Consider the following 12,246-nt stretch of genomic DNA (forward strand, 5'->3'; position numbering starts at 1 on the left):
GACCAGGCTACTCGGTTTCTTTGCTCTTTGTGCTCGGGATCCTGCTGCATGTCAGTACACGTATACGCAAATTTCTTGCCACTATACTTGGGACGACTGAAACGATAGATGGAATCCTCGCACCAACCCACCAGTACAGAACGTAGTGTCTCGCATATATGCTGCTTCAATTTCCAACATGCCATTATATGCCCTTCGTCTCTTTCTTTTGCATGTCCGAGGACCAATAAGCTTCGAAGCGTTGAGGACAAAGGATGGGGTTGTATATGCAACTTTTCAAGAAGCGGCCGTCGCCTATGGTTTTTTGGAGTCAAATCTGGAATGGGACGACTGTTTGGCTGAGGCATCCATTACCGCGCCATCTGCAGCTGCAATTCGAGCACTCTTTGTGTATATTCTCATCGATTCATCACCAACCGACCCACTTACCTTATGGAACAACCACCGTGATCGAATGGCCGACGACTACTTTCTCGAAATGCGTAGAACGCTATCACTTTCCAATGAGAATGAGTTGCAACCTGATCAAATCGAGCAAATATATCAACGTGCACTCAGTGATTTAGAAATGCGATTGAATTCAACAGGCCACCATCTTACCGAATTCCCCTCCATACCACAAGAATTCGTTACCGAATTAGATCGGCTGCCACCACTAGAAGCTCTGGAAATTGTAGAAAGGCGCGAGTACAATATAGAAGTACAGCACCAGCTAATTCAAGCTTTGCTTCCCACATTGAATGAAGGCCAACATCATGCGTTTGATACCATTGCTGATGCCATAGATGCTCCTACAACTGAGTATAGTTCGCATATTTTCTTTATCAATGGTCCTAGTGGTACCGGCAAGTCGCAGCTCTTCAAGGCACTCTTGAGCCACACTCACTCCCACGATCAGATAGCCTTGCCTGTTGCTTCTTCAGGTATTGCTGCTATTTTGTTACCTAGTAGGCGAACTGCGCATAGTCGCTTTAAAATTCCCTTGAATGCCGACGAAAGCATGAGCTGCAATTTGCGTCTTGGTGGTCCACATGCATATCTCATACAGAGAGCATCGCTTATTATTTGGGATGAAGCAGTCATATGCAGCAAGCACAATTTTGAAGCAGTCGACAGATCCTTGAGGGATATCATAGGTGCTGTAGATCCCCACTAGGAACGTGTTTCGTTTGGAGGAAAAGTCGTTGTTTTCGGTGGTGACTTTCGCCAGCTACTCCCTGTCGTCAAAAGAGGGACACGGTCCCAAGTTATTGGAGAATGCATTCGCTCTGCTTCTTTTTGGTCGGCAGTTCAAGTACTGCATTTGACTGTCAACATGCCAGTACTCAATGCAAGTCCTGATGCTGCAGCATTTGCCGATACCCTTCTCGCCATTAGGGATGGTCGTCCACCGTATACAACCAGTGTCGAGATACCACCAGAATGGCGCAACAACACAAGCAATCCAATGTCATTGATTGACGCCATCTACCCTACTATCTGCAATCCCGATCCTCAACCACATGAATTCAGCAAACAAGCTATATTAGCAGCAAAAAATATTGACGTCGACATTATCAACGATGCAGCATTCTCTGTTTTCCCTGGCACAGCACGCATATATAATTTGAACGACTGCGTCATTAATCACGATGACCCAGAAGCTGCTGCTGCCAACTATCCAGTTGAGTTCTTGAACAGCATTAGCGCAAGTGGTGCTCCAGCACATTCCCTGCTGCTCAAAGTTGGCATGCCATTGGTCATCCTTCGGAACCTTGATCCTGACGCTGGCTTATGCAATGGTACAAAAGTTTTTGTCACCAGACTTCTTGAATGGAGTATTGGTGTTAAGAAAATTGATGAAGGACATGAAGGTACTAAGTATTATCTGCCACGGATTAATATGTGCACAACTGAGGGCGATTACCCATTCATCCTATGTCGCCGCCAATTTCCTGTCCGACCAGCATTTGCAATGACCATACTGTTACGGTGAATTTGGGGTATTCCAGGTAGTTGCGTAACGGTTTATGTGTATGTTTTGTAGTGAGCACCAGTAATAATATCGTTTATTACAGACGGGTTGTGAAGTGATATGAGTGTAAAGTAAGGTAAAAATGTGTATGGGTTATGTCCAAGGTTGTAAATAGTAGGGAGCTGTTGTCTTGATTAAGCTCAGTGAGTAGAAATGAGGATCAGGGATGTTACGTCTGTCCAAAATGAATGAGAAATAAGGATCAGGAATGTTACGTCTGTCCAAGTAAATGAGAAATAAGAGCAGGAATGTTACGTCTGGTCTTAATATAAGAGTTTATTTAGCTTCAGTTATGAGCAATAAACAATATGTAAGATAAAACAAGCCGTGTTTAGGTCTTGAGTGATTGAAAACAACACTTGAAAAGTTAAGTCAAAAGTGGGAGGTAGAAATTCAATGTCTTTATTCAAATAAAAATGATGGGGTATTTATATCTTTCTGGTTATTTAATAATGTCTAAGATAATTCATGCTGCGGTTGCTGCGGTTGCTGCGGTTGCTGCGGTTGCTGCGCAACGCCAATGCTGCGGTAACTTGCTGTTACTGCGGATGCTGCGGTAGTTGTTGTTACTGCGGTAGTTGTTGTTACTGCGGATGCTGCGGTAATGCTCTTATTCAACAAGCTGTTCATCGAATCTTTACAAGGTAAAGGGTTCGTTCTAATTATAGTTGTTCCTTTTGATAATTTGGGGGTGCAAGAGAGTTGTAGAGTTGCTGCGGTTGCTGCGGTAGTTACGTATTGTATTCTGATTGCCGCTTGGTGTGTGGTTCTTTTGTATGTTTGGTTTATTTGTTATGGGTGGTTCTCGGGGTAACACACCTCCTCGGGCCCGGAAAAAGATGGTCCCACATCGTTTAAATTGTTGTATAATGGACCGTAAAGTCGCTCTGTATGTGCGTCGGCGCTCCATCCGTTCGTATTTTTGTTGTAATTCTTTTGTGATGTTCCTTGGATCGTAAAGTCACGCTGTGTATGTGTTGGTGCTCCATCCTTTTGATTTGTTGTGTTGATTGTGTGGATCGTAAAGTCGCTCTGTGTGTTTCGGTGCTCCATCCGTTCGATTGCATTGATAATTTGTGTATGGATCGTAGAGTCGCTTTGCGTATGTGTTGGCGCTCCCTTGTATTGTTGTGGATTTGGTTACGGATCGTAGAGTCACTCTGTGTGTTTCGGCGCTTTGTCCTTTGTTTGAATTGTCTGTGTTGGTCGGAAGCTACGCTTTGTGTATGCGTGTTTTTGTTTGTATGTTTTTTTTTTTTTTTTTTTGTTTGACTGTATTGTGATTTATGATCGATTTATATATTCTGCACCCATTGTAAAGATTTATTTATGGTAATAGGAGGATTTGTAATATATATATAATTTGTGTGTGTGTGTGTGTGTGTGTGTGTGTGTTGTTTGGGTTACAGTTGTTGGCAGTGATATGAATATGATAATGATAAATTGGGATTATATATGTATATATGTGTGTGTGTGTTTTTTGTTTGTTTGCCTGTTTTTTTTTTTTTTTTTTTTTTGAGTTTTCGTTGGTATACAGTTTCTTGTTGCCTTTCTTGGCTTACAGGATGATGATAGTTGATATAATATTGATATATATGTATATATGTGTGTGTGTGTTTTTTATGTTGAGGTATCATGTCTACCAAACATCGTAAGGCAGCAGTCCTTGCAGTATAAGTTTGTAGGAATCCACGTGAATGTGTTACGCAAGATGATGTTGATGATGATAGCGCGCACTTGGTCGTCCGTGAGATACGGGTGAGGATGGACTCGGCATTTTGCTACGAGTCTGTTGGTACGTCCCGCCAATTGTATAAGTTTTTGATTGATCAGTTCCCTCATTTCCAGGAGTGGTGTTGCTTGAGAGTATTCGTTGATTAGCGTTGTAATCGTTCCGAGGTCCTCGTTCAGGAAACTGTTGATTTTTTCAAATGCTATTTCCGCGTCATCTTTTGTTGATGTTCTAGTAAAAGTCGACTTTGGGGACGCTGTTCGTTGATCTTCCCATTCGTCGTCTATATCCATTGGCTCGTATTGCCAACCTCCTTCTTGCAAGGTTGGTATGTGTGTTGGTGCTGGTCCCCAGCCTTCGTCATTGTTGCTGGAAGGGGTCCCTGTCCAAGGGGCTTGGACGAATATACCGGTTTGTTCGGTGTTGTTGTTGCTCCAAGATGCTGGGGTGTTGTTGTTGTTGTTGTTCATTGTACAGACAATGTCAAGTGGTATGATAGAATTGATGTTTTTTTCTTCTTTATATATGTTTTTTTTTCTTTTACAGTCTTTTTCTCCACGTATTTTATAATATGTTCTTTTTGAAATGTATAAATTCTTTTTTATGCATATGCACGTTTATATTTCAGAGTTATTGTTCTATGAACGTCCTCTAGTAGGTCGATAGCTACTATCTCTTTTCTTCTTTTTCTTTGTTTTTCTCCGATTTCCTGCATTTTTAGTCCTTCTCGATTTTCCTTGCTGCGGCATCGTCTGTGTTGTTTCGTCTTGGTCTGATTCTGATACATCTTCTTGTGGTGGTACTGCATCGACCTCGTCGGTAATGATGTGCAGCGATGCCTGAGATATTGGGGCTCGGTACTCGGTATCAGGTAAAGTATAAGAGCGCAATCGGTTTCCATGGTAGGGGTTCGGTAAGAATCTTCCTTGCATCGTTTTTAATCGATAGGTACCGCGTTTGTTGACCTTGTGAATCAAGAATGGTCCTTCCCATAGATCTTCTAGGCGTCCTGCCCAATTTCCTTCCAAGTAATTTTGGTATACTTGAACAGTATCTCCAATTTGGAAAGGGCGTTTCAGTTCCTTGCCTTGCTGCAGTAATTTCTTTTCGATTCTCCGTTTCTGTGCCGCTTGTGCGCTTTTGATTGTATCAATCGCTTCTTCTCTTATTGTATTGAGTCTTGTGATATGTTCCTCAAATAAGTCGAGTATGATCGTATCTTCGTCGCGCTCATCATCCTCTTCCAGGAGATCTGCAATGTTTGTTTGTGGTTGCACGTGTCGGTCGAAAGGTGTATGTGGTTCTCGTCCGTAGATCAAGTAAAATGGAGATCTCTTCGTCGTTTCTTGTCGAATGCTGCGGTATGCGAATAGTAGTGCAGGTAGGTACATTGGCCAGTTCTTCTTTTCTTCTTTATTGAGTCTTTTCAACATGACTCCGACCGTTCGATTAAATCGTTCGACTAGTCCGTTCGCTTGTGGATGATATGGTGATGTGAGTCGATGTTCGATGCCGTATTGCTTGCAGACGGCATTTACAAGGTTGTTTTGGATAGGTAAGCCGTTGTCTGAGCACAAAACACGTGGGCAGCCATGTATAGTAATGATACATTCGTAAACAAACAGAGAAACTTCTGCTGCATTTGCCACTTGTAAGGCACGTGCTTCGACATATTTGCTGAAAGAACAAATAGCTACAATGATATATCGATGTAGGCTCTGGGCTGTTGGTAGATGTTTGATATCGATATGCACGTTCTCAAACGGAATGTTCGAAACAGGAATCGGGTATAGTGTTTCTTGGTTGTTGGGTTTCTTGTGTTGGTGACACCGGTCGCATTGTGCGATGAATTGTTTTACGTCTTGCGCCATTCCTCTCCAGTAGTATTTTGTTTTTAGCTTGAATAGTGTATTTTGGAATGCAAAATGTCCCCCAAGAGGATGTTTGTGTACCATCCAGATTGCATCTTTGATCTCGCTCCTCTGTAGGATCATTTTTGGCGTGGATCCTTTGCGGTAGAGTTTTCCATTTATAACGATATAGTGTTCGTTTTGAGTGCGAATTGTTTTCCGTAGTTCCTTGCTACTAGTTGGTGGGTATTCGAGTGTTTCAAGATAATACTTGAGTCCGTTGTATATGTTGTTATCCATTGTGATTTTGGTTGTGACACAGTAGATGTAATTGTATGTCGTCGAGTAATTTGAGAATGTTTCAAAATAAGCTTTGTGCGGGGTGATGGTGTAATAGTGTTGTGATCGACGTTGGTATGTTGCTATTAGTGTTGTTTCGTGATGTGTTGATAATCAGTTTGTGATCGGCGTCCGGTTGGCTTTGTGGTACGTTGGTTGATTGTGTCCAGTGTTTCAAGTGTTATGCAGTTGTTGTGGTCTGGAATCTTTAGATTTGTTCGCGGCGTTTGGAATGTCCTGTGTTGGTGACTTCGGTTATTTTTGGTGTATTCTCGTCTTGCTGTATTGGTTCGTCAGTCGTCGTCTTTTCTTCTTGTTTTTTCTCCAGTTCAACGTCTTCGAAATTTCCGCATTTGAATCGTAGGCAACGGTCGAATTTGCTGTTCGTGGTTTCTCCAAATCCTGGTAGTCTGCTGAGGAAGTCAACGTTTCGGTTTTGGTGGGCGCTCTTGTAGTGTACGTCGAATTCGTATTCGCTCAGTGTCTCAATCCACCTGGCCATTATGCCTGTTGGTTCTTTCTGGTTTAATATTCCACGTAGTGCGCTGTGGTCACAATACACGTCGAATTTGTTCAACAAGAATGGTTTCAAGAGTCTTGCACTCCAGACAAGACATGCCGTCTCTAATCGGGAACTGCTATAGTTCTTTTCTCCTTTTGTGGTGACGCGTGAGTGGTAAGATATTACTCTCTCTTTTCCTTGGTCGTCCTTTTGCATTAATGCTGCGCCAAATGCTTCCTTTGATGCATCTACTCTCAGTATGAAAGGTCTATGGAAATCTGGTCGTGCTAGGATGGGTGGAGAAATAAGAGTTTCTTTCAGTTTATTAAAAGCTTTTGTTTCCTCTTCTCCCCATGGCTTGGCATCTTGCTTGGTCTGGTTATATAGTACTCGTGCTATCGCACTGAACCGCGGTATCCAGTTTCGGTACCATGACATACAGCCTAAAAAGGACTTCAGCTGTGTCACAGTTTTCGGTATTGGTAATTCTCGAATTTTCTTGGTGCGTGCTTCATCTACGCAAATTCCTTCTCCAGTGATGATGTGTCCAAGGAATGAAATATCAGTTTTGAAAAACCAACATTTCTTAACTCCAAGTTTTAGTCCAGCATTTCGTAAACATTCAAATACTCGGCGAAGGTGTTCAAGATGGTCCTCAGTTGTTTTTGAATGCACGTTCAAGTCATCCAGGTATCGACAAAGTATGTCTTCTTCTTTTTGGAATGCTAATCGTACTAGGGTTACGAAAACAGATGGTGCGGCGTGGTATCCTTGTGGTAGTCGGTTGAACTCATATGCTCCAAATTTTGTAGAAAAAGCCGTTAGCGGTTTGCTTTGTTCGGCGAGTTTTACTTGGAAGTATCCATCCTTTAAGTCAAGGCTTGAAAAAATCCGGGATTGTCCTGCAGCTTGTATTTCCTGCCAAAAGTTGTCTACGTATGTCGCCGGTCGTATAGATGATTTATTTAACCCTCGCATGTCGGCAATGAATCTGTATGACTTGTTGTCCTTTTTCTTGATGAGCATGACAGGTGCGGCCCAGGGTGAGTTGGATGGTCGTATTATTCCGAGGCGGCAGTATCGATCGAGTTCCTTTTTCAGTGCAGTAGCTTCTACAGGTGCTAATCTGTAGGGTTTGGAGGCTACTGGTATCGCGTCCTTCTTTAGAGTGATTTTATGTTCCAATAGGTCGGTACATCCAAGATCGTCGTCTGTCCAGGCAAAGCAGTCTTGATATTGTCGTACGAGTTCGAGAAAGGCTTTTCGTAGCTTGCCATTGTGGTCATCAGGGATGTCAGGTATGTTGAGTAACTTTAGTTGTTCTTCGGTTAACGGGGTCGGTGTTGGAATATCTTTGTTGGATTCGGCTCGGTTCACCATTGGTGTTTCTATTCCGGGGTCTGCATTGTCTTGTATTTCATGAAAGGTGCCAATAAAGCTCGGTGGTGAAATAATCAATTGTGAAGGCAGATTATTTTTGATCGTGATGGTGAAGGTTGTGGCTCCTTGTTCTACGTCTGGGCAGAAGTATTCATGTCTTGTTTCTGCAGGGTGGACTCCTTGTTCTGGTACAAAATATAGTGGTTTCGTTGTGGGTCTGAGAAATCTACCGTGCACTTGAGTGGTAAAATCGGCGGGTATAGTAATGTTCTCTTTCGACCAAACTTCTATGGTGTTATTCGGCTCGATGTTCCTGGTCTCCAGTAGTGTAGGTGATTGTGCACCGTGATCCAAGAAGAATAACTCTTCCTCGTATCGGGCTCCTTGTCGTTGCAGTGTTGGATATGGATATTGCAGGTTGATATCGTAACCATATATCTCTTCATTGTTCAAGTCTTCAGAGTATACGGTATCGGAGTCATCGTCTCGTATATAATGTTGCTCCATGTAGTCTCCTAGTAGGAATCCACTTGGGATATCTACTTCGCAGAATGAAAAGTTTTCCAGGGTGATCGTGCAGTCTGTGGCTCCGGCTCGTATGCTAGGATAATTGGTTGCTTCAATGGGTGCAGTCGCTGATATTTGCGGATAGAAGTTTACATCTGCAGAGATTGTGCGAGGTAATTTCCCATAGAAATATGCTTTTCCCTTTGGTGGTATTGTGAATCCCTCGGCTGTTTCGACTTCAAAACAGGGTGATCCATCGGCAGCTGTCCATTCCTTGACATTTGGTTTGTAACGTTGGCGGTCATCGTTCAGAAAGAATTCTGCATGTTTTGTTTGTTCGATCTCCTCTTCTCCCGAGGATTCTTCATCATCACTTTCTTCTGATGAGGTTGATTCGTCGCTTTCGCTACTGGAGTATTCGTAATTGCTGTCGTCGCTTTCGGTTTCAGATTCTTCTTCTATGTCGGATTCGTCGGATTCTTCGTATAATGTTATACGCGGTTCTTGGTAACGTTGTGTCTTCTTGCTGGGCATTTCTCGAACGTATGTAAGTGGTGCACAGGATTGTTGTCCTTTGTAGTTGACGGTGATGGTTGCATCCTCAAAATTTATCTTTGCTTTTACAAGATCCAAGAAGTTTGTTCCAATAATGAGTGATACTGGGCAATTACCTAATACTTCGACTGTAATAGGCACTTCGAGGAAATTGCCAACTTGGATTTTGAAGTCTCGAATTACTCCTTGGGAGGCTTGAAACTTCCCGTTGCCCAAAGTAAACACTGTGTTTGACGGTCCATCAATCTTTAGACTTAATGTGTCCGCAAGCATTCTTGATATGCAGGTTTTGGCTGCTCCTGTATCAATAAGGGTTTCAACTGGATGTCCTTTCAGATGAAAATTTGCGTATGCTGCAGTTGAGTCTAGATTTGGCTTCAGTTCCAATATGTTTAGAGATTTATCTTTTCTTCTGCGTACAGCAGTGAAGCTATGTAGGTCTCGTCTAAGTTTAGGACAAGCCTTGATAAGTTCTCCGATCTTTATTTGGGCTGTTATGTTGGATACATCTTCTACAATATCGTAGTCGATAATTGGTTTCGTTCTAGGCGCGCGTCGTGGCTTTGGTTTTCTTGCTTCGTCGATGTTGTTCTTCTTTATAGGTTCCTTTCCTTTGCTTGGGGATCTGTCTATTTCCATCGGTCGTTCAACTGGTCGATCCGTCATCGTTTGGTCATTCCTAGTAGTATCCATTGGTGTAGCCATCTCTCTTGGTATAGCCTGTGGTTGGTTCGTCGGCTCATTGGTTCTTGAAGATGATGTTCGTTTGTTGATTTCTTGTTCCTGGAATTGTACTCGTCGTTGTCGTTTCTTTGCTGGATCGGGTTTGTCTGCGTGTACAATTTTGTTGACTTTTGATCCTGATCTCAGGCTCATACTTCGTCGTTTTTCAGTGTTTTCTAAGCTCAAGGGTCGCTTTTGTACAGTGTATAATTCTTGAGCGTTGTTATATTCTCGATGTTGTAGGTCGGATTTGCTTTTGCTTTTGTTTGTTTTTCGGTTCCTTGCGGGTTTGTTATAGTTGGTGGGGGCGTTCAGTTGACCGCGTCTCTCATGAGCAACTGGCCCTAGTAGTTTTTTGGCTTGTTGTATCCTTGAGATTCTTCGTAATACTGGTCGTCGTAGTATTCTTCTTCTGAATGCCAATAATCGTCAACATCGTCGTAGTAGTCCTCTTGGTATCGATCTTCCAAATGTGCGAAATTGCTGTACACATTGGTTCGGCTATTACTGTTCGGTCGATCTTCTTTTGGTGTTCTCATGGCAGGTTCCTCGTTCTGGTTGGGTCTTCCGTTCGACTGCCTTTGATCGTGGTCCTTTTGTTGTTGTGGACGTCCGTTGTTATGGCTTTGTTGCTGTTGATATGGTCGCTGGTTGTTGTTGTAGTAAGGTCGGCGGTCTTGATATGGGCGTTGTTTTTCATTCCCATTTTGTTGGTCATTGTAGTTTTGTCGTCGACCTGGTTGGTAAGGGTATCGTCTTTCTTGACTTCGAGGTGGATAGCTCGGTCGTCGTCCATTGTAGTTGGCATTGTTTTGCTGAAACCCGTTGTTTCTTTGTTGTGATCTGATAGCAATTCGTGCTGCTGTTGCAGGGGAGTATCCTGCCTCAACCAGTTGTTCGATCTTTTCATCCAAGATTTGATCTTCTTCCGTGTCTAGTTGGTTGTGGGGTTCACCCATTACGGCGAGCGTCTGGCCGTCTCTTCGTCTTTGGTTTACTCTGCGAATGCTTCCGTTGTCTCTTTCAGCATTCCAGTATCCTTCAGCGTATTGAAGTACCAATTCGTGCGTCAATGCGCGGCTTCTAATGCAATGCTTTCTGATCTCGGGTAGTAATCCAGCTTTGAATCGAGATTGTACTTGGCTTGCTTCCGTGATGCCAGCTTCATGAGCTGCTTCGCGTAGTCTTCCGAGGAAGGATCTGGGGCTTTCATCGATCTTTTGCATTATGGTGTAGAAGTGTTCGCGGAATCGTTGGATGTCATATTCAGTTACGTAGTTGTCTTCGAGCAAATCTAATGCTGCTGTAACTGTGACGGGGGAGTTGTTCTCATCTCTCTCTTCCTGTAATTCAGGCAAGACTTGAGTTTGATAATAGGTTAAAGCCGGTCCTTGCAATACTCCTTGCAATATTTCTAGTCGTCTTGTCTCTGATTGAGCGCCTGTGACGAGTATGTAAGAAGTAAACGCACGACGAAATGTGCGGAAACTCTCATGCTCGAATCCACTGTAAGTCAGCCAATGAGGGGGCATGGAAGAGCGTGTGCTGTCGTCCAACAGAGTAAGTTCGTCTCGCATGTTGTTTGTTTGGAAAGCTCCTGGCATGTATTTTTGCATCTTGACTTGTCTTCTTGTCCTTGATAGATATCCGATCGGGCAGGTAGTTCTTGTCCTTGTGATTGTTTCGCGGGAATGCCTTGAAGTAGGATGTTCTTGAGATCGTTATCCTTGGTAATTGTCTTGTTTTGTGCTTGTTATCCCTCTAGTGAGCACCAGATGTGTTACGGTGAATTTGGGGTATTCCAGGTAGTTGCGTAACGGTTTATGTGTATGTTTTGTAGTGAGCACCAGTAATAATATCGTTTATTACAGACGGGTTGTGAAGTGATATGAGTGTAAAGTAAGGTAAAAATGTGTATGGGTTATGTCCAAGGTTGTAAATAGTAGGGAGCTGTTGTCTTGATTAAGCTCAGTGAGTAGAAATGAGGATCAGGGATGTTACGTCTGTCCAAAATGAATGAGAAATAAGGATCAGGAATGTTACGTCTGTCCAAGTAAATGAGAAATAAGAGCAGGAATGTTACGTCTGGTCTTAATATAAGAGTTTATTTAGCTTCAGTTATGAGCAATAAACAATATGTAAGATAAAACAAGCCGTGTTTAGGTCTTGAGTGATTGAAAACAACACTTGAAAAGTTAAGTCAAAAGTGGGAGGTAGAAATTCAATGTCTTTATTCAAATAAAAATGATGGGGTATTTATATCTTTCTGGTTATTTAATAATGTCTAAGATAATTCATGCTGCGGTTGCTGCGGTTGCTGCGGTTGCTGCGGTTGCTGCGCAACGCCAATGCTGCGGTAACTTGCTGTTACTGCGGATGCTGCGGTAGTTGTTGTTACTGCGGTAGTTGTTGTTACTGCGGATGCTGCGGTAATGCTCTTATTCAACAAGCTGTTCATCGAATCTTTACAAGGTAAAGGGTTCGTTCTAATTATAGTTGTTCCTTTTGATAATTTGGGGGTGCAAGAGAGTTGTAGAGTTGCTGCGGTTGCTGCGGTAGTTACGTATTGTATTCTGATTGCCGCTTGGTGTGTGGTTCTTTTGTATGTTTGGTTTATTTGTTATGGGTGGTTCTCGGGGTAACA

General features: G+C 42.8%; 3 protein-coding genes across 3 annotated transcripts; 2 read left to right on the forward strand and 1 right to left on the reverse strand.

Annotated features, from left to right (window-relative positions):
* Nucleotides 1-2,483: 2,483 nt before the first annotated feature.
* On the forward strand, nt 2,484-2,831 carry BDB00DRAFT_855162 (uncharacterized protein; the record flags this gene model as incomplete). Its single annotated transcript, XM_053125703.1, has 1 exon — nt 2,484-2,831. Exon 1 carries the CDS (start codon nt 2,619-2,621, stop codon nt 2,826-2,828), a length of 210 nt encoding a protein of 69 aa, XP_052973554.1. The 5' UTR covers nt 2,484-2,618.
* Nucleotides 2,832-3,509: 678 nt separating this feature from the next.
* BDB00DRAFT_855168 (uncharacterized protein) lies at nt 3,510-4,291 on the reverse strand. The gene has a single exon (XM_053125704.1). The coding sequence runs from the start codon at nt 4,214-4,216 to the stop codon at nt 3,635-3,637; it is 582 nt and encodes a 193-aa protein (XP_052973555.1). The 5' UTR covers nt 4,217-4,291; the 3' UTR covers nt 3,510-3,634.
* Nucleotides 4,292-11,899: 7,608 nt separating this feature from the next.
* Nucleotides 11,900-12,246, forward strand: BDB00DRAFT_855191 (uncharacterized protein; the record flags this gene model as incomplete). The annotated part of the gene is made up of 1 exon (XM_053125705.1): nt 11,900-12,246. The coding sequence occupies exon 1, from the start codon at nt 12,035-12,037 to the stop codon at nt 12,242-12,244; it is 210 nt and encodes a 69-aa protein (XP_052973556.1). The 5' UTR covers nt 11,900-12,034.

The sequence above is a fragment of the Zychaea mexicana genome (genome assembly GCF_025766255.1).
Source record: "Zychaea mexicana strain RSA 1403 chromosome Unknown BDB00scaffold_146, whole genome shotgun sequence".
Lineage (NCBI taxonomy): Eukaryota > Fungi > Mucoromycota > Mucoromycetes > Mucorales > Lichtheimiaceae > Zychaea > Zychaea mexicana.